The sequence below is a fragment of the Chanos chanos genome, chromosome 4, assembly GCF_902362185.1.
Source record: "Chanos chanos chromosome 4, fChaCha1.1, whole genome shotgun sequence".
NCBI classification, from domain to species: Eukaryota; Metazoa; Chordata; class Actinopteri; order Gonorynchiformes; family Chanidae; genus Chanos; species Chanos chanos.
In genome coordinates this window covers 22,483,801-22,503,506 of record NC_044498.1, presented here as the reverse complement: position 1 = coordinate 22,503,506, position 19,706 = coordinate 22,483,801, and the positions used below count along the sequence as shown (strand labels likewise).

At 43.1% G+C, this 19,706-nt stretch overlaps 1 protein-coding gene across 1 annotated transcript; it reads left to right on the top strand.

Annotated features, from left to right (window-relative positions):
- Positions 1-226: 226 nt before the first annotated feature.
- Positions 227-18,765, top strand: susd6 (sushi domain containing 6). Its single transcript, XM_030771492.1, has 7 exons — positions 227-451; positions 4,769-4,937; positions 15,308-15,499; positions 15,710-15,904; positions 16,330-16,468; positions 17,110-17,513; positions 17,821-18,765. The coding sequence occupies exons 2-7, from the start codon at positions 4,814-4,816 to the stop codon at positions 17,844-17,846; spliced, it is 1,080 nt and encodes a 359-aa protein (XP_030627352.1). The 5' UTR covers positions 227-451; positions 4,769-4,813; the 3' UTR covers positions 17,847-18,765.
- Positions 18,766-19,706: the final 941 nt, after the last annotated feature.

The window sequence follows — 19,706 nt, the reverse complement described above, 5'->3', positions numbered from 1 at the left end:
GTTACGATTAATATTCGCAATAAACAATTAAGTTAATGTTAAAAATGGGTGACATCGGCGATGTGTGTCCTCTGTGTAAAATACAACACTAGATTCAAGTAACATGCCCTGTGGTTGCTTCATTATCGAGCAACAGCTGATCTGTCTATCCTGTCTATGATTCGAGCACTATGCGTAAATTACATAAACTCCACCTCCATCCTGTATTATTCACCATTCCCATGGAGACGATGTGAGAGCGAGGCAGCTGGTAGAGTTCCCTTGTAGTCTTTTATCTAGCTAGACAGTTTCCATTTACATATGACTTTGACGTGGATAGACAAAACACTGTCTACGAAATTACTTCAGTCTCTTATTTGAATGAACACTCTATGATATTTCAAGACGTTTAAGAAGCTTCATGACCCGAAAGTAAATAAGAAGAAGAGGGCTTTCAGCTAGCCTCAACGTGGTAAGGGCTTTAACTTCATCAGATTGATTCCCGTGTCTTTTTCTTTATGACCAGTTAGCAAGCTAGCAGACGTTAGCAAGTGAAATACAGTGACGATAAAGCTGAAGTCGTGGGCAGAATCATATAATAGTTATTTTTTGGCTAATGTTAGCTTGCCAGGTATATCAGGAAGGCAAGGTGGTGTTAAGGTCTGAAGTTTGCTAGCCAAGGTTAAATGTCTGTTTCAATTTACAAGAGAATTACGCAGGTAAATCGTCCTATTAGCAACCCACTCCACTAAGATACAGTTTAAATTAATTGCCAACAGAATTAATGGAAAAAGCGGAACTTTAGTTACTGTGTTGGCAACAATGAATGTCATTGTTGTAGTGCTAAAATCCGCTGGTTAGAGAGCTTTTGTCGGAATGCTGCTTACCAAGCGTGCAACTGTTGGCTAGTAAGCTAAATTCAAGCTTCGAAGGTTCTCATCGCCATAGAGCTCCGGGCCTCCGTATTCCTTTTGGTTGCAACCCTACTTGTTTATGGGTTTACATAATTAATATAATCGTTTACTACGTAGAAATGTCTTAGCTACCTTTTTCAGGAAAGGCAGTCACAAGGTTCTTCCGTGCAACATATATTTTTGTAGCTAACCAGCTCAGCCCCGCTTGTCATCGCTTATTAACGCTACTGTGCCACAAAATATACCGTGACTGTTATGTGAAATTGAAGTACAGTATTTGCTACCCTCCCAGCCTGTTATACAACAATGTGATTTCGCTAAAAGTTAGCTTTCGCACGGTAGCATACCAAATTCAAAATAAAAGTATACTATATATCAGGAATAGCTAACATCAGCTGACAGAACTGCTGAATTAGCCTGGCCCGGATGATTTTGTTGAACACTCTCTTCTTGTGAAATAAACTACTGGGGCTATGCTCGCTGGATTAAAAAGAACAAAGCTGTCATTTCCCCCGAACAGTAGGAGAATATGATAGAACTCTTTTGTGGCCCCAGGTATCCTTTTCATCCAGTTATGAAGTCATTATGTGTACTCTTATATATACAGTATTTGTATAACATACTACCTCACAACAATAATACAGTGTTGTCCCGGATTCATTTTTCGCCGGTGTCTAAGCATCCCGTTTTCTTAGAGTTGACGTTAATATGGTTAACGTACAGTGTTTCGTTAATATAGGTTTGTTGGTCTAATTAATGATTTAAGGCCTCCTGCGTTAGAGTTAATCTAATGTTCTTCCAAGAAACTGGGAGAAATGTGCTCTAAATTCGAGTCAAACTTCACCTCGTCTGCGTACAGTAATTTACGTCGGGCACTCTGAGTACTGTTCTCTTTGTTTCAGCAGATCCTCCAGCAGGACAGTTGCACGTGTCGGCGCGTGTGACTTGGCTGAGAGCTTGTTGGCGAGGATTTTTTTCACTTGATGTAATACTCGATAACGTTTAAGAAGTTTGTTACAGTTACGACTCTGCGCTGTTTTCAGTTTTTTCCCTGTTGAGTCTGATTTACGTGACATTAAGAGTAACGCAGTGTGACGCATTATTGACGTACTGTAGCTTACTGTAAGCAGGCTCGGTTGTACTTATTCGAGGTTTTCTTTCTGTAGCAGGGACAAACGCGCTTAAAGGTGGTTCTTTTTGGATTTGTAGAATTCGTAAGATTGATATTATCTGAGTATCCAATGAAGAGTGTGCTTGATTTAAAGTTTTGTTTTTCTCTGTCCCAGTCGAGTTTTGATATAGGGGCACACATTCTGTTTCAGATCTCAGTTGTCTAAGGAAGGAATGCAGCTAATAATTTGCTACTTCTCATCTTCTCATACTTGTCTGTACAGTGAGATGAAGTATGTAGTTAAAAAAAAACAAAGAAAACACCTGAAGGACTTGATGCTGGAAATGCAGTATAACAGAAGGCCTTTCTTCACTGTCCTCTGGAACACTTCTTTTGCTGGGACACCAGGCATCTGTGATGGCATTAGTTACAGACCTATCAGATGGCGGTCTCCTGGTGGCCGTTCTTTGCCAAACTGAGCCCCTCTGTTCCCAATCCCAGCTTCTCTCCGTCGGAGGTCGTAGGAACCCCAGACAGCTGCCAGAGCTCAGCAGTTACATATTTCTTGCTGGAGCTTTTTTGTCTGAAGAAGCCTGAACACTTCTTTTTTGGCAAGATAGAGTGAGAATTGACTCTATGACAAGAATTTTGGCTGGACTTTCTGGTGCTGTGTCTAGATGTTTCCATGGCAACTGACTGACTGATTGTGGCATTTCTTTCCATTAAATCAGTAAGCTCCTGAAATTTATGTAATCAGTTGCTCCAGCCACAACTCATATGATTACATGTAAGTTCTATTCATCATATCTACTTCAGTATATTTTACAGATTAGTATCATTGGTCAGATACAATATTGCCACATCAGCAATTTCTTGATGGTTCTTAATAGAACAAGGCTATAAACTTTTTCCACACCTATCCCTGGTATTGGGCATGTAACATTATAATTTAACTCTTCATGTTGTTAATATTGATTTAATGAATGGTATTGTTTATGAGGCTCACTTGTAATGTTCAGTTTAAGCATCAAACCAATTCACTTTCTAAATGTGTTAAGTCTCATACCACTCCTGGGACTTTCAGTGTATTATTTATACAGCAAACAGTAAGAAGTCCTCAGTTTGTTTTAATGTTCCCAGTGAAAACGGTCACATACATTGTCTGATCAAATTCTGTCTCTTTCCCCCACTGAGGAGTTATGATACGTCGATTTAATTTGTGATGTGTATTAGTAGTTAGACTAATCAAATTTGAGTTTGCTACTCTTCTGTTTTCTTGTGCCTGAAAATCAATTTTGATGTCAACCAGAGCTCCTTATCTAAGCTTAAAAAATATTTATGAATGGGAAGGAAGATAGAGCTGTTCTGCTCAAGTTTTCTCTGCTAACAACTTTTTTCCCCCCTTTACTTATCTTTACAAGTGGGAGCCAGCATGGCAGAAGAATTGCTCTGTGCAGCTATCTCATGTGTCTTTCTGTGCTGTGTGCTGAAGAGACATCCTGCTCAGGTCCCATCTGTGCAGAACCATGCCTAGCAGTGTCTGTTCTGGGCCTGGCATTGTGCGGCTGATTCAGTGCCTTGGCACTCTGGTGGCATGGTGCTGGTATGTGGCATGCCTCGCTCCCCTGCTGCTGCCTGTATGGTGTGGAGCAGCAGGCATACACGCTCTGCCAAGGAGCTTGCGTCATGTACCCATGTTCCATCTCAAACAAGAATATGGAAGGTGTAGTGGTATTGCAGCCTTACTGCCACTGCAGTTAATACTTTCTCATTTGGTTGATGGCTGATAAATTATCTGTACCCCCCTCTACCATGCAACAGACTGGAAATGTGTTAAGTTTTGCACCTTTCTTCAGAATGTCGTTCACACGGTTTATCTTGTGTTGGTTGTGTGTTGCACACACCTGATATCTGAAGGTGTTTTTTTTTTTTTTTTTAGAAAACAGCGGTTAATCTTTTAAGGATCGTCTTATCAACTATTGCTTGCCCTTCATGTTTTGTGCCCTTATGTTGCTGACATTACTTAAAAGATGTTATGCAATACTAACCAAACTTGATGGATTGATGACTGTGGTTTGATTTTTTTTCCCATCCACAACTTTAATGATTAAAACCATTAGGTCTGTTGAAAAAAATCACCACGCAGCCTTCCTTCTGTCGAAGGGAATGCTGACAAATGAAGATTGCTTACCCAGCAGCACACTGGCACCTGGATCTCATTTGTGTAATGATGCTGAACGTTATATTTTTCTCTCTGATGTTATCTCTCTAACATTGAGCTGTTGTTATGGCATTAAAACTCTGGGTTACCCATGAATCTGAGTAGGCGTTTGTGTGTATATAAAAACGGGTTAACTCAGAGTGAACCACAAATATTTCCTCAGCCCCCTGCTTTCAGACTCTTGCTCTAGATTGTTATGGGAAACTGATGTTTCCTTTCCCACTAGTTGCGCGCTGCAGGACCTTTAACCATCACTTCCCACCCCTGCTCTGGTCTGACTGTTGGCTCTCTTATGTGTTGTTGGAGAAATAGTGATTCAGAGTGTCTAACTTCCCAGAATGTTTCAGCCATGGTCCCGAAATATTCAGTGAAACACTGTTGGATCTTGGCTGAATGTTGTGCTTGTAGCGTTAAATTCAGATATCCTCAAAGTCACTGTTTTATTTTGTTTTCTTAAATACAGATGCTGTTAACAAGGCTGCCCTTGTTCTAAGTTGTAATGAAGTGTGTATGTGTGTGTGTGTGTGTGTGTTTACCCCCCAGGTTCAGCCTGAGAGGACGCTGGTGTGTGTGTCGCAGGAATAAAAGATGTGCAATGGAATGGTAGCATCTGAGACAAGAGCACCGCTCCTCTGCTCGCTGGCCAACAGGCTGGCTGTGTCTGTGCTCCTCCTCCTCTTCCTCAGCATGATCCCCAGAGGCCACGCGTCAGGTGAGTGAAACAGACTTTCATAATCTTCATCCTCTCCCTCCTACCCATGTCATCCTCAGAGCCCTGTCCTCTCTGGCCAGTCAGCTGTCATCCTGCGTGTCACGGTGTACAGGCTTTTAGTAGCTAGGCTCATGATATCGCTGTGTGCGACAATACGAAGCCAGTCAGTTGTGTTTGACTTTTCAGCCTCTCCTTAGCAAATAAGATCATGAGACTCACAAAGAAAGAACAGTTATCAGCTCAGCTGGCCATTTTCCTTTTCACTTCAAATTGCCTCAATATTATGACAGCAAGGGAAAGATCTGGCTTTGTGGATTTGCTGTTGTTGTTTCCATAAAACAAAGCAGTGACTATGAATATTGTATTTGGGATGACAGCATAATGGCTTTGTTTCCAGAAGAGAGGTGTATGTAAATGTGAATGTAGGGGGGGATGGGCGGCTTTCTTAGGAGGAAGAGTGTGTATGTGTGTGTGTGCGTGCACGCGCTCTCACACATGTGTGTTTAAGTCTTTGCCTCGAGTAGACTCTCTGTATGCATTCCCTTGCGGTGTGTGACCCCTCCCCCAGCCAGCCCTCCACAGTGTGTGGCACTCACACACAGTGGCAGATGCCCTTGCTGGGACGTTGTGTTGTTTCTGCGGTCCTGTAGCACGACAGCATGGTATCTCTTAGGAAGTGGGTGCACATGCAGAAAACCTTCAGTTGATTTGGATTTTTGATGCAGCATCTGAAAATAGCAGTACTTTGAGCATTCCTCTGCCTCTCCCTTTGCCGTAACCCGTATGTGGAGATGCAGCATGGCTGTCTTTGGATCCTCTTATATAATAACTGAGTCTGAGAGAGAGAGAGCATATCAAAGAGTTGGAGGGATGGGGGGTGGTCAGCTTGGTCCTGATAATTTGGTTATACCTTGGACCACAGCTGTGAGCCCCCAGGGAAGTGATAGAATACCCTTGAATGCCTTTTAATTTGCTCTCTGTGTGTAAGTGTGTACATGAATTCCAGCTTGTATGATCCTAGTTTAGTGGGACGTCAGAAGCCTGCACTATGCACAGTTGAAACTGTTACACCACGTACAAGAAAAGGGGGAAAGTATTGTGCATTTATTTATATATATTTTCTTTTGCCCTGTTCCTATATATGTTTATATATTAGTTGGTTTGTTTGTTTCATATGTATGTATATGTGTAGGTGTGGGTGTGTGTTCGTGTGTCTGTTAGTTTGTTAATTGAAATCCATTTTTCATTTTATTTATGCGTCTTTCATCGACTGCTTTTTTTATGCTCCTCTTCCTGTATTTGTTTTCTCTCAGCTTATCGCCACCCTGCATACATCATTTAAGCACATACTGTAATCCCCTCAACGATTACCAGGTGTAAGCCTACAGATTTCCATGAAATCTAACATTCATAAATGCCATTTTAACTGCACAGGATCTCGTAGCCCCATTCCATATAGAAATTAAATGGTACTTAGAACAGAGAACAAACTACATGTAGGCTACCTTGTTTTGTTGTCTTACTTTAGAAGCATCAATGACATTCATATGTTCAAAGCAAAGCTGATTATTTTTTTAGACACTGCCAAATGGACAGTAAGGACAGTAGTAAGTAGGTTAATCGAAGGCATTGCAGAACTAAAACTAAAGGATACTGTTCAGTTTTTCCTCGCACAGATGTCTTGGGAATTAACTTGATGGAGACTTATTTATAAATTAAAGCCAAACTCCCCCCTGCTCCTTCTCATGGAGGCCTTGATTTGTTGAACCAGGTATGTTGGTGCTGGGTTTGGGTGATAATGTGCTGTCACATGGGATAACCAGTACTGACTGTAAATCTGAACTGGACTTCAGTCGCTACTTCTAATCTCATACTGTGTGTGTGAGTTCTGGGAATAGCATTGGTCAGAAAGAGGAAGCAGAGATTAAAGCTAGAGTTTGTTCCTTGTCTGGTTGATCTGTTCTTCCCGTTTTTGCGTCTCTTTCAGACGCAATAGCGGTTTATCTTGAACTCAAGGTGAAACCATGGGGAAAACCTGCTATTTGTCCCATGCTGACCAAGCTGTAATAAATCATTCTTGTGTCTCTCAGTGAATCAAGGCCTTCACTGACAAGTCTTACACCATAACTAACAACCTGTCTATATCACTAACTAACTGTGTTGTTTCTGAGACAGAGGAGGTTGGGAGGAGAGGAGCAAGAAGGCCAGGCTTTCATAACACAAACAAGAGGTTTTGTGTTTGCAAGTATTAAAGCCTTGAAGTGGATGTCTCAGGCTCTGTGAGAAAAGGGAAGCAACTTGCCAGCCACCAGTGAAGTCACGCCCCCCCCCCCCCCCCCCCCCCTCCCTAAACAACCCACCCCCTACATTCAGTTCTCTGCTTTCGTACGATGTTTGCTGTGTATGGAGCAGTGTCAAAGGTTTCTTTTGTAGTTGTCTGTTTGTTAGCATTGTCCATGTTTCCCCATTGTCCTGTTTTGTCAAAGCAGGACACTGGGGAAACCTTTGAGCTGTGATGGTTTTGATTGAATTGTTTATGCCAGGGAAGGTTCTAGCAGATTCCTAAAACAGGACCACACCCTGTTCCTAGTGTAGATACATGTTGTACTTTTGTGTATGTGTGTGTGTGTGCGCGCGCACACGTGTGGTGAGACCTTCTCTAAGTAGTTTCACTTTTGTCTTGCAAAGTAGCAGTGAATTATTACCTCTCCATATGTGGTGCAGTCAACAGTGCATTTTAAGCTGCACAGCTTCCGCAAGTGGCTAGAACAAAGTTTGCAAACAAAGCTGAGGGAGACGGAAAAATGGGTACACGCAACCTCAAAACCTGTTTTTCACTTGGGGCAATTGCTAAAATGTGCATATTTGCCTTCTGGTTAAAGAGAACAGATATGCAAATCTGATGCAGCATTTCTTACTAGGTCTCCGTGTGTCTGTTCTTCTCTCTGTGTGTGTGTTTTCTGCTCTGTACGTCAGGGGGCCAGGGCCGAGGTGTGGGAGGCCTGGGGCACAGCGGGGAGGTGCTTCTGTGCTGGCTGAAATGGCAGTGTTTCTTATGAGCTGTGAGGAGATTGTCAGACCAGACCAGCTGATGCCAGACACATTAGTGCTGGCTGCCCACCACTCCACCTATCAGCTTTTAACAGCTGCACATAGACACAATATTTCTTTCTTGCCTGATGGAAGGGGGGAAAGGGTCAAGCTTGGTCTTGATTGGTGCAGTTAACGTACCATACACTCCGTCAGGCTGTTTTTAATGACCTGCTACAGAAAGGACGAGCAGCAATGCAGCAGGGCTAAACAATTACCCTGCAGGGGCTTCATGCCTCAGGCTTAGTAAAATGAGTAGGAAAATTAAGAATGTATGAGGGAAACTGGTTTTATGGTTAATAGTGCTATTTATTAGATTGGTTAATGAAAGCTAGCTGTGTGTCAGAATAAAGTGCAGCAGGCTAACTCTTGCACCTGGATGGTACTGTAGTTAATGTCGTTAGGACAATTTGGTTGTGGTTGCGGCTGTTTAAACAGGTACAGAAATGATTCACATAAACAGGGTTAGGTTAAAGCGCTCAAGCCATTTCACAAGAGTTTGACACAGCTTGCTCAGCCTAATGTGTGTCTGGTATTAGTTTCCAGGCCAAGACCAAAACAGGCCAAAAAAAAAGAGGTGAAAGGGGTCATAAGATGCTGATCGTGTCTCTCTTGTCTTGAAGTTTGAGTACAACAAGAGTGAAGTTCATTCAGCTGGGTTACCGTAGGAATAGACATCACTCTTGACTCTCCAGGGAGTCCCAAAACAATCCTCGGTGACTTTAATAGGTCCTTGTCTCATCTGCAATCATTGGAAAAGGGTTTTAGGTGCAACGAGATTGGCAACGGGGAAAATTACTCACACTAATGAGATTCTAAATGTGGTTTTTATCACTAGCTCACTCTCTTTTGCTCTTTTTCTCTCTTCTTCCTGCTTCTTCGTCTTCCTTCTTTCCTTCTCTCTCTGTCTGTCTTTCTCTCCCCCCTGCAGCGTGACCTTTCTCAGAGTTCCAGAGACCTTTCTCATGCATCGCAGTTCCAGTGTAGGCACCCGTTAGTTTCAGTTGTTGTTAGCGATGTCCAATTACTCTGAGGGTTTTTTTTCACACGCACATAATTACTGTATCTACACAGACATAAAGTGAGAGTCTTTGTGTCACTTGAGAAAGTCCATTTGCGAGTAAGGTTTGTTTGAGCATGTCTTACTTCCCTTGTGAAATGTTCTGTCGTCATCACTTTCGCAGTGAGTCATGGTGTGAACAAAAGAGGTGGGGGGAAATTAAAACAAAATTTTTTGCGTTCACACACAAATATTGCTGGTTGAAACTAGTCAGACGCAATCATTTTCATTTGTTTAGATCAAACGTTCTTCCCTTTTTTGCAACAAGGACATTTCCAAATATCCATCCCCGGCAATGTGTTTGAAATTTGGCCGCTGTCATCTAACATGCAGTGACTTGATGGTCATGCAGTGACTTATTACTTATGTAGGGCATATGTAACAGGGTTTTATGAGAGCTGACGTCTACTGATGAGCAGAGGACATGGTCATCTTCCTGTTTAGAGGCGATTCAGCTTCAGCCCTGTGGCAGCCCTCTGTTTTGTCATATAGCCTGTGTGATTTCTCCTACTGGGCCTGACTTGGCCTTTTCACTGAGCATTGCCAGCATCCTCTCTGTGAACTGACAGCTGATCCCCTGAAGCCTGTTACAGAATGGGCCTGCCCTCTCATCGCTGCTGGCGTGACACACACAGGCAGATGGACATGGATTGGACATAGAGGGATCAAAACAAAATGATTGTTTACATTCCTTATGGTGATGTGCACATTATCCAAATGAGTAGCGAGTGTCTAGTGCTAGCAGACTGTCGGCACACTTTCACGCTTACGCAGTCAAACCCCACTGAGGGAGAGAAAAGAGAAGGAGAATTTCTTTGACTGTCTTAAGTAACCTACTGCATGTAAGTACATATTCAAACAAAATTAACTCTAAATGACCAAGATTACTGGGATTGTTGTCAGAGCACCTCAGTAATATGTCTCCGTGTGTCTCCACACCCAACACTCTTCTGTGTTACCTCTATCTCTCCTTGACTCCTGCTTGACACAGTTCAGCCTCTGGTCTTATGTTGGACTAGTTTGTAGATTACCTTATTTCCCCCTTGATCTTTCACTTTTTAATGGACTGAACAGTTCCACCACACCTTGGAAAGCCCTTGCTGCTCACACACATATTGTTATTGCCCACTCTAGTGAAGAAGTGGTGGGTGTGATTTGTCTGGAAATGACTTTTGGGCAGAACTGTTGGGTGTTGGTGTGGGTTAAAGCCGTCAGTCTGAGGTTAACTTTGTAGGCTTTGCTGTTTGTGTTAGTTCTATCTTTGGCTCACAGAAAATTTCTCTCTCTAGAATTTGGATTGAGGAGCCTGAGAACTGACAGTCTGTTTTGCTCTGGTTGTGGGAGAGCAAACCTGAAGTCTAAGGAGAACTGCACAGCATAGCATTACGCTGCAGAAACAAAAAACATATCTCTCCTCTGCAGACAAGTCCAGGAAGACCATCTCTTATTCCCTCCCCACCCCCCAAACCATGCATCCATCATGCTGGCATACACACACACACAGGCATGCACATGCATACACAGAGAGAGAGAGAGAGAGAATTCCTGACGTGGGCGCGACCTCAACAGCAGCAAACAGACAAGTGTGTTGTTGTTCCTTCATTCCTGTTTGCATGAGGGGTTGGTGTCCATAAGTGGTTTGACGTGTGTGTGTGTGTGTGTGTGTGTGTGTGTGTGTGTGTGTGTGTGTGAGCGAGTGTGACAGAAATAGAGGGAGAGGGAGAGAGAGTGTGCATGTGTGCTGCTTGAGCCTCTCATTGTCTGGTAGAAAGCTGAGAGGGGAGGTACTGATACCACACAGCTGTCCTTATGGGGGTAAAGGGGTGGGGGGCATGACCCAGACCAAAACACACACCCATCTGCCCCTTTCACTGTGACAGAGGGTTAAGGGACAATAGAGGCTTCCTCTGCCCTTTTACAGAGCTGAAAATAAAAGAGAAGGCTTCTCTTCAATGCATCTATGAGGGCAAGCTGTCGTCCCAGTCTGTCAGCCAACGTCCTCTGTTCTGAAAACACAATGGCAGCACGTGGAGCTCTGTTTAATGTTTTTTTTTTTTTTTTAAACCATCGTGGGATGGACAGGAGCTGGAGTCTTTGGGACATCCTGTTTATGCTTGCTTGGGTGTGGCATACAAACTAATGCTGCTGATATGAGCCCCTCATGAAACTCTCAGAGAATACCTGTAAAAACTGCTACGCTCTAGTAGACCTTGAAAGCCAGCCTGAGGTGCTTCTTTCAACGAAAGAGATAAGATTTACCTAAAAGGCAATTGGGCCGTTTATTCATCGGTTTTGTCACGGGAAGCGTCTGAAGAGGTCTATGGATTATTGTGCTGAAGGATGTGATAATGCTAATCGTTTGTGTGTGTATGAGCGTGTATATGTGTGAGACACACCTTTTGGGACTTGTTGAACAGCTGTCTTGTGTGAAAAGCGTGGTCTATTGCTGAGCTCTAATTAATGGGCCTTTCTGCGGTTATGCCTCTGATGTTCTGGGGCTGTCGAGTGTGGAGCCCCAGGCTGTGTTGTTCTGACTGTCTCTGTTGGTGATTGTGTCAGGGCTCGCCTCAGGCTGTCAGCCAAGCCTGCCTGATTTCTCTCTCCCCTGTGTGTGTCTGTGTGTGTGTGTGTGTGTGTTTTTTTTCTGTTCCCTTCTCTGAGACATGCCTGTGTAAACCTGTAGTCCACATTCAACGCCCCCTCCCCCCTCTCTCTCTCTCTCTCTCTCTCTCTCTCTCTCTCTGTCTCTCTTTTTACCAATGGGAGCGTCACCCTTTCAACAGGAACATGCCGTGTTCCCCACAGCCTATCTCCTGCTCCAACAGAGCATTCCCTGCTCTTCTGGTGTATTCTTCGTCTGTGTGTATGTCTGCATATGTATTTGTGCGTGTTTGTGTGCGTGTGTGTATAATTATGAGCGCCCCCAACCCCCAGGGCAAACACAAATAATCATAGGGAAAAGCTTTTGCCTCTGCCTTCTCATGGGCAGTGTGTGCACTGTTCAGACTGTTTCAAGTTCGGAGAAACATGAGACAGGAGTAACAAGAGCGTTGTGATGTGGTGTCCTCTCGCAGTGAAGTAAAGACGCGCTCGTATCGTTCCCCTCTCTGAGTCATGTGATACGCTGTGTTACGGGTGGGGTCTGACATCCAAAATACTGAGGCATGTTGGAGCTAGTGTTTTGACCAGGGCTGTTCTCTTTAAGCTCTTTCAACACGGTTTAAACGTTTGTTCACACATTTCAAGTTGATCGACTATTAAAACCAGCAGACTCACAGCTGAGTATGAAATGAGTTTTCCTATGTTGCCCCCTCCCTAACCAACCAGTCCAAAGCACCATATAAACAATGCAAGCATCAGTAGAGTTGTGGGCCTCTTACTCTACAGATTACTGCTTGAATAAAATCCCTTTGGGTCAGAGAGGAGGGAATCAGATAAAAAAAACAATAGGAAAACAAACAAAGGGGGGGGGGGGACCACACACTGTCCAATCCGAATGAGATTTGCAGCAAAAACATTTATCACTGAGCGTAGCAAATGTTTTTGCTCCCTCAGTAATCCATTGTGTCACGACCCTACTAACCAGCTGCAGACTAAACTGATCAGGACAATGTGATGCGCTTTAGAACATATGCACTTGTAATGATGGATAATTAGAATTTCAATTTGCGATTTAATCTGCTGTTTCTTAGCAGTAGCATCAGCGACAGATGGAGGACAGCAGTCAGCAGGGAAACTTCGTGAGTTTAGAGCAGGTCATTTGAAAAGAGTGATTCAGCCAATATGCAAAACCTTTTTGTTTTTGTTTTTTTTTTTTTTTGTTTTTTTCTTTTTTCTTCTGAAGCTGCCCCTGGGTGTTTTCAGGAATTTTCATCAACCTGTTTGGCTCTGCTGTACTCTTTTTATTTTTGTCCTCCTACCTTGTGGGCATTGTTGACATTCTTTACAGTTTTAACTTACAGTTTCATCTCTCTGACAGTAACCAAAGGAACAGGAGGTGTCAGAAAAGTGACGCTGAAACCTTTCACCGTCCCATGTGAAACTCGATTCATATAATACGCTATTTAACTGGGATGCAGGCTGAGCTGATTTCTTTGAAACAGTTTAATAATTGACTGTGGTGTACAGTAGGGAAATCAGCTGATAAGATAGGCTACCGTACTTTGTCCCTTGTTGGACTGTCTCTCCCTGCCAAGTGTTCTTGCTTGGTATGTCTCATATATGCGGTTCCATTGTATCTTGCCAGAATGCCCTCAGATGTGAAGAGTTAATAATGTTCTTATGTAGAGTCAGAAACGCACCTGCCATTCTGTTCTTCCTGTTTCTTTGTTTCGTTTCATTTGAGTGACTCAGAGAATCTCAGAGCAAATAAAGAACAAAATGAGAGAGTAGGCAACTTCATCCCTCTGTTATAATACAGCAGGGGCTAAAAACACAGGGTTTAAGGGCTGGTTACGCTTGTTGAAGTGTTATGCAATTAAAGTTTTTCCAGAGTATAGGTTGACCAAGATCTCAACCTAACCATTACCCTTTACACATCCCTTCCTTTGATTTAGTCAGGGGGGAAAAAAAAACAAAAAAACCAAGAGCCTATGTCACTAAAACCAGTGGGATACATACATACATTTTTTATATATATATATATATGTGTGTGTGTGTGTGTGTGTGTGTGTGTGTGTGTGTGTGTTTATTTCACACTGAAGCTGAGGTCCTCCCTCATTTTAGATGCAGCAAATAACATTTGCATGACACAACCACAACCAATCTGAGCAGTAGATGTCTGAGAGGACCGAGCAGGGTGGTTTGAAATTGAAGGTACAAGTGGATTGAAGTACCGTATCTCACACATGTTTATATTGTAAATAGAGGAGTGTGACCTACAAACATAGACTTGTAAAACCTATGAATTAAAAATGTATACGGTATATCTGTGAATTTAGAAAGAGCTATCCCTGGCCTAATCCAGCATGTTTTGCTGTTTACCCGGTGTATCCATGTAACTCTCTCTGTTAGCTGAACCAAGATCACTCATGCTTTAGTTAACATTTATTCATTGCTCCATAGAAAATCCCGTAAACACAGGCAGGATACAGTGACGTAATATGTTGTCTGCGCATTAGTTTAGGTGGATTGTAAAGATCAGTGTTTTCTGTGATTGGGGCTTTTACCTGAGTGACACAATGTGGCTAACACAAAGCCTGGAAGCCTGGGCTGTGTGGGAACAAAAGGAGAGGGACTCTCTCAGTTAGGCCCACTGTAATCTTCTGAATGGCAGCTTAAAGGCATGTTGAGCGCACAGATTTAGGAACGTTGCAAAAGAGGGGTCCTTCAAACACAGCTTCCCTGCCAGGATGGGGCGCTTGTGTGTTTTGCTGTCCCAGCTAAAAACGGGAAATGTGTTTTTGCATGTGCCACAAGCTGAACTCACCCTCATGCCCTGTGGTGTGAATGTGTGTGAGTGTAAGTGTGTAAATGTGAGTTTGAGTGTGTGTGTGCGCGCGTGTGTGTGTGTGTGCGTGCAGGAGAGTGTGCACGCGAGAGTGAGTATGTGTGTGTGTCTGTGTATGAATGAAAAAATGCTCTGGCCTGCTGCCATAGAGGTATGCAGAAGGGCAGGAGTCCAGTGACTAAGAACATGGCGTTCTTTAAGTGCTGCAGAGCTGAACATTGTGTCTGGGTGTGTGTTCAGATAGACTGAGTATATTTGACCAAACAAGGCAGAATTTACTCTGCCATTGTGTAATCCCATTTTCCAACAAATAGTCATTGAGCAGACTTTTGTTTATCTAGTCTTTATTTGTGTAGCTTCTCTTCTTAAATGACCTGAACCAGTGATTTAAAGGCACCAAGTGGCCTGAGGCAAAGTGTTTCAAGACAGGATTCTTAATAAACATTGATCCTAAAAGATGCTCTGATCTACTGTAAAATTAATATCAGTCGATTCAGTGACTTCAAATTAACTTTTTTTCTGTATAGTCATAGCTCATTGTTTCTGATGATGTTTGAACTAAAGAAAACCATAATAAATAATAAAGCTTGTAAAGTTGTAGCAATAAGACATGCACTTATATGACATTATGACAGAAGGGCACTCAGCCAATGTATGCACATTTGCTGTTCATTTATTCCTCTTTAAGAAAGCTTTGCATGTGTCTGTGTGTGTGAGCGTGTGTGTGCTTGGTGATCACTAATGCTGATACTCCCTCCCCTGATGTTCCAGGCTGTCCCAGGCCTTCCAGCGTACAGCACGGCTGGGGGAATCTGACAGAAACTAACCGTGGCTCCTTTCCCTCTGGGACTCTGCTGCAGTACAGCTGTGACCAGGGCTACAGCCTGGATGGCCAAGCCACTATCACCTGCAATGCCTCAGGGTACTGGTCTGCTGACCCCCCGCGCTGCATAAAAAGCAACGGTGAGGCCTTATATCTCCTCTCCCATTACACACGCTGGTCCTGACTCTAAACCTGACGGCTCCAGAGAAGTTCCTTCTCAATTCAGCAGCTGTTAGTGTTACTGTCAAAATAGACAGGACATAGTGAATGTGATAAAAGAGAAGACTTTGTAGGTGTATGCAACTGTCAAAAGCTCACTGTAAATCACTCCATCTCTTTGCTGTTCTCAGTTTGCCAGCCCCCGAGTGAACCAGAAAATGGTGGCTACACATGTCACCCGTCTCCCTGCCACCGACTGACACACGGCACGGTCATCGAGTATTTCTGCGATGAGGGCTACGCCCTGAAGGGGGAGTACAAGTACCGAACCTGTCAAAACGGCGAGTGGGACTCAGCCATGCAGATCAGCTGTCACCTGAGCCAAGGTCAGTTCTGCTCCCCTCTCACTAATGCAGCATGACCGCTGATGGACAAGCCGAGAGCCACCGTCGTCACGGCCCGTCTGTGTGATGTGTTTGTGTCACTGCCAAATGCTGTAATGTTAAACTCATGTACTGGGGCTGCATTGGCTGAAGTGAGTATCAGAGAAATGTAACATCTGAGCACTCAAGAAACCCTGAATTATTTAGGCAGCGCTGAAAATCTCTAGTTGTTGCACAAAAACCTTTTCTCAAGTCTGTTGCCCTCAAATGCATTTCTGTGTCCTGAACATTTTCACTGTTTTTTTTTTTTTTTTCTGATCAAATGAAGTGTTGAGTGAGTGTCCCCAGTGATTATGCCTGCGTTATGACTGCAGCTGTGTCTGCGCATTGGATGTCCTCCTAAGACCCTTTTCTTCTCACTTTCTCAGGGAAGGAAGAACACTCTCCCTTAGCCATGCCTGCCCTTTCCATCGTGGCATCCACGGCCAGCTCTGTCGCTCTCATCCTCCTGCTGGTGGTTCTGTTTGTGCTGCTCCAGCCCAAACTCAAGTCCTTCCACCACAGCCGGTGAGACACCACATCCTTCCACTTTGACAGCTCAATCAGTCATGTAGTGACAGCCTGTATTTGTGACTCAGACTCTGTATGTCCATGTTTGACATGTGAACAGCACGAACAGTATGGGTTTTTTTGGGGTTTTTTTTAATTGATTTCATTTAAACTCTGGATGGTCCTGACTCACAAGTCTCATGAGACTTTGTTCCAGTCCACTTTGGTGGAAACTGTACCTGTCCCACTTCTTACTCCAGAACAGTGTGATTCAGTTCTTTTGAAATTCATCAGCTAAATTTAAAGCAGTTTTTTTGTGTTTTGTTTCCTTATGTTTTTCTCTAGAATCTTATGTGTCTTTGGAAGAAGATATTTCAGCTTTATTTTAGCCCATCTTTCATGCTTTTTTTGTTGTCCATGATTATGGAGATGTACCAAACAATTTGCACCTTCTCAGACCTGAGTCTGACTGAGACTAAACCTTGAGACTAAACTGAGATGACACCACCCTTGCTAGTTAACAGTATGATTTCACTGCGTGATTTGAAGTTCTAGTATTATTACCTGCGTTCAGTTCTCTGACGTCTCTCTCACACATTCATATCAGCATGCGTCTCTTTAGCAGTAGTGTGTTCTTAACCTCATTTCTCATCACACAGGCGTGAGCAGGGCGTGTCGGGCCAGCCGTCGTCCATCGTGGTGGAGGGCGTTCAGGTGTCGCTGCCGTCCTATGAGGAGGCAGTGTATGGCAGCGGAGGCGGGGCTGCGGTGCCTCCACTGGAGTCCCGCGTGCAGATCGTGCTCTCAGAGGGCCCTCAGGTAGAGGAGAGTCAGATTTTGGCACGTTCTCAAGCCGAACACTGCCTGCCCTCCACGTCCTCATCCTCACGTCACGCAGAGACCGTACTCGTTCACCAGGTGCCCTCCTCTTCTTCGTCCTCTTCCTCCTCCTGGGCTGCTGAGCAGCCTGGTGCATCAGCCCCTTTCCCCCAACACCAGGACTCAGAGAGCAGTGACCAGCATAGTCTTCTGTCTGTCACCTCCACAGAAGACTATGGTGACGGTATGTCCACGCGCCTCACAGACACAGCAACTTGTATACAGAACTTAACCGTAAACATTTTCAGATGAATTATATGGAAAGAAAAGCTCACAAATATACGCAATATAAAATACAAGCTTACATTATTTACATGCTTACATGCTTATCAGGTCTGTGGTCTCCTGGAAGAGTTAATGGAGTTTGAGTCATTATTTGTTTTAAGTCAGTGTCTTGGCAGCAGGAAATCTCACAGACAGTGACCACAGAGTAATGATGCTGCTGGCGCAGTTGCCTAATGTTTCCTTCCTGTCTGTCTGTCCATTTGCAGATATTCCTTTGCTAAAGGAAGCCTGAAGCCAACTTGCAGCACCCTCTGCCTGTCGATGCTAACCAGGACTATGGCTATTAAATCTTCTCTCACTGAGGCCACCCCCTCCCTACTCCCGCCCTGAGAAAATAACAAACAAAACAAAACCACAGCAAGGGATCATTACATAATAACACTCTCCTTACCCACAATCTCTCTCTGACATGGAGCACCAAGATTGGGCCCCAGCCGTCCACTGTTGTCATCTCATCCCACCAGAGCGACCATAATAGAAGCCCTGAAACCAGTTTAATGGATGCTATGTATGAGACATAGTCCTATATAGAAACAAACATACTAAACTCTGACCATGTCTTCTGATGTACACCTCTGGGTGTAATTCGAACAAAAATGCTTATCTAGATGTTTTGCAAACATTGGCTATGGCAGATTAATGCTTGCAAACCAGGTTATGGCTGTATGAAAGAGCTGGTCATTGTCCCTCTTTTGTTAGAAGTGGTATTCACTTCTTTGCTTAAAAGTAAGGAGTGTTTTCAGTAATTATTTGCTATAGGGACAGGCCTTCTCCCTTTTACACTGCATGTTCTGTGCATTGTTTGTTCTTTTTCTCATTTCAATGTGCAAGTGCATTACAGAAGCACACCACAAAATGAAGCATGAAGTTCGCACTATGTACAGAGCTTGTGTCTCTTGGATGTCCAATGGAAGCACTGGCCACACACACACACTCACACACACACACAGACACGCCTTCGCATACCCTCACATTGACACACACAATCACAGACCCATGAGGTAACTGGTTTACATAGAACTGTAATTTAACATACTTGCCTTTTTTATGTTTTTCCACAAAAGTGATTTGTGTTGTACACTCTATCAGACAGGACTTTTCATTTGTGTGTATATATATGTAAGGGTGTATGTGTGTGTGTGTGTGTGTGTGTGTATGTGTATCTTTCACATTGTGTGCTTGTTTGATTGGGAATGCTTAAAGCAGTTTTTCTTTTTAATTGTTTGTTCCCTCCTGTTTTTCTTTAGAAGCTTATGTATCTTTGGAAGAGGATACTCCAGCTTTATTTTAGCCCATCTCTCATTTCTTTGTCTTATGTTTATGGAGATGTACCAAACAATTTGCACCTTCACAGACCACAAACTGAGACGAGACCACGCATGGAACCAATAGACCATTCTTTATAACTGAGTTATAATATAAACCTTATTCCTTCTAATATATATATATATATATATATATATATATATATATATATATATATATATATATATATATATATATATATATATATATATATATATGAATGAAGATAGATAATACTGCTGCATCGTAACTCCCAGTGATGCCCTTGAACTCTTACCCAGTCATTCATATTGCAGTAAATAGGTAATAACTGTGCACTGTGACTGTCTCTCTCATGTTTATACATTCTGTGTTGATTTGAGTTTATTGTGGGTATTGGCTATGGTGACATATTCCCTGCCTGATGATTGGACAATTAAAATTCAATGACTACATCATATTATATATTTTTTTTCTTGCTTTGTCAGTATCCCAGTATGGTAGAAAGGCAAAGTTATGTGTATGATTTGAAGTCCCTTCTGTTTTTATTTTTGTATATCTGTGACCTGCTCCCCTGTCAGCATGGTAAACTGGAGGCAAAAAGGTGATGCTGCCTTAAGACGTGTATATTTCATGACTGTCTTCATTTTTAATCATACGCTTCTACCGTCTCATTCGCTTCACAGTATCAAGATGTTTCCCAATGGCCTTACTACATTTTCTTTTCTATGCATCAACACTGTCTTGTGTAGTTTTAGAGGTGTGGGGGTTTTGGTTTTTTTGTTTTGTTTTGTTTTATTTTTTTTTT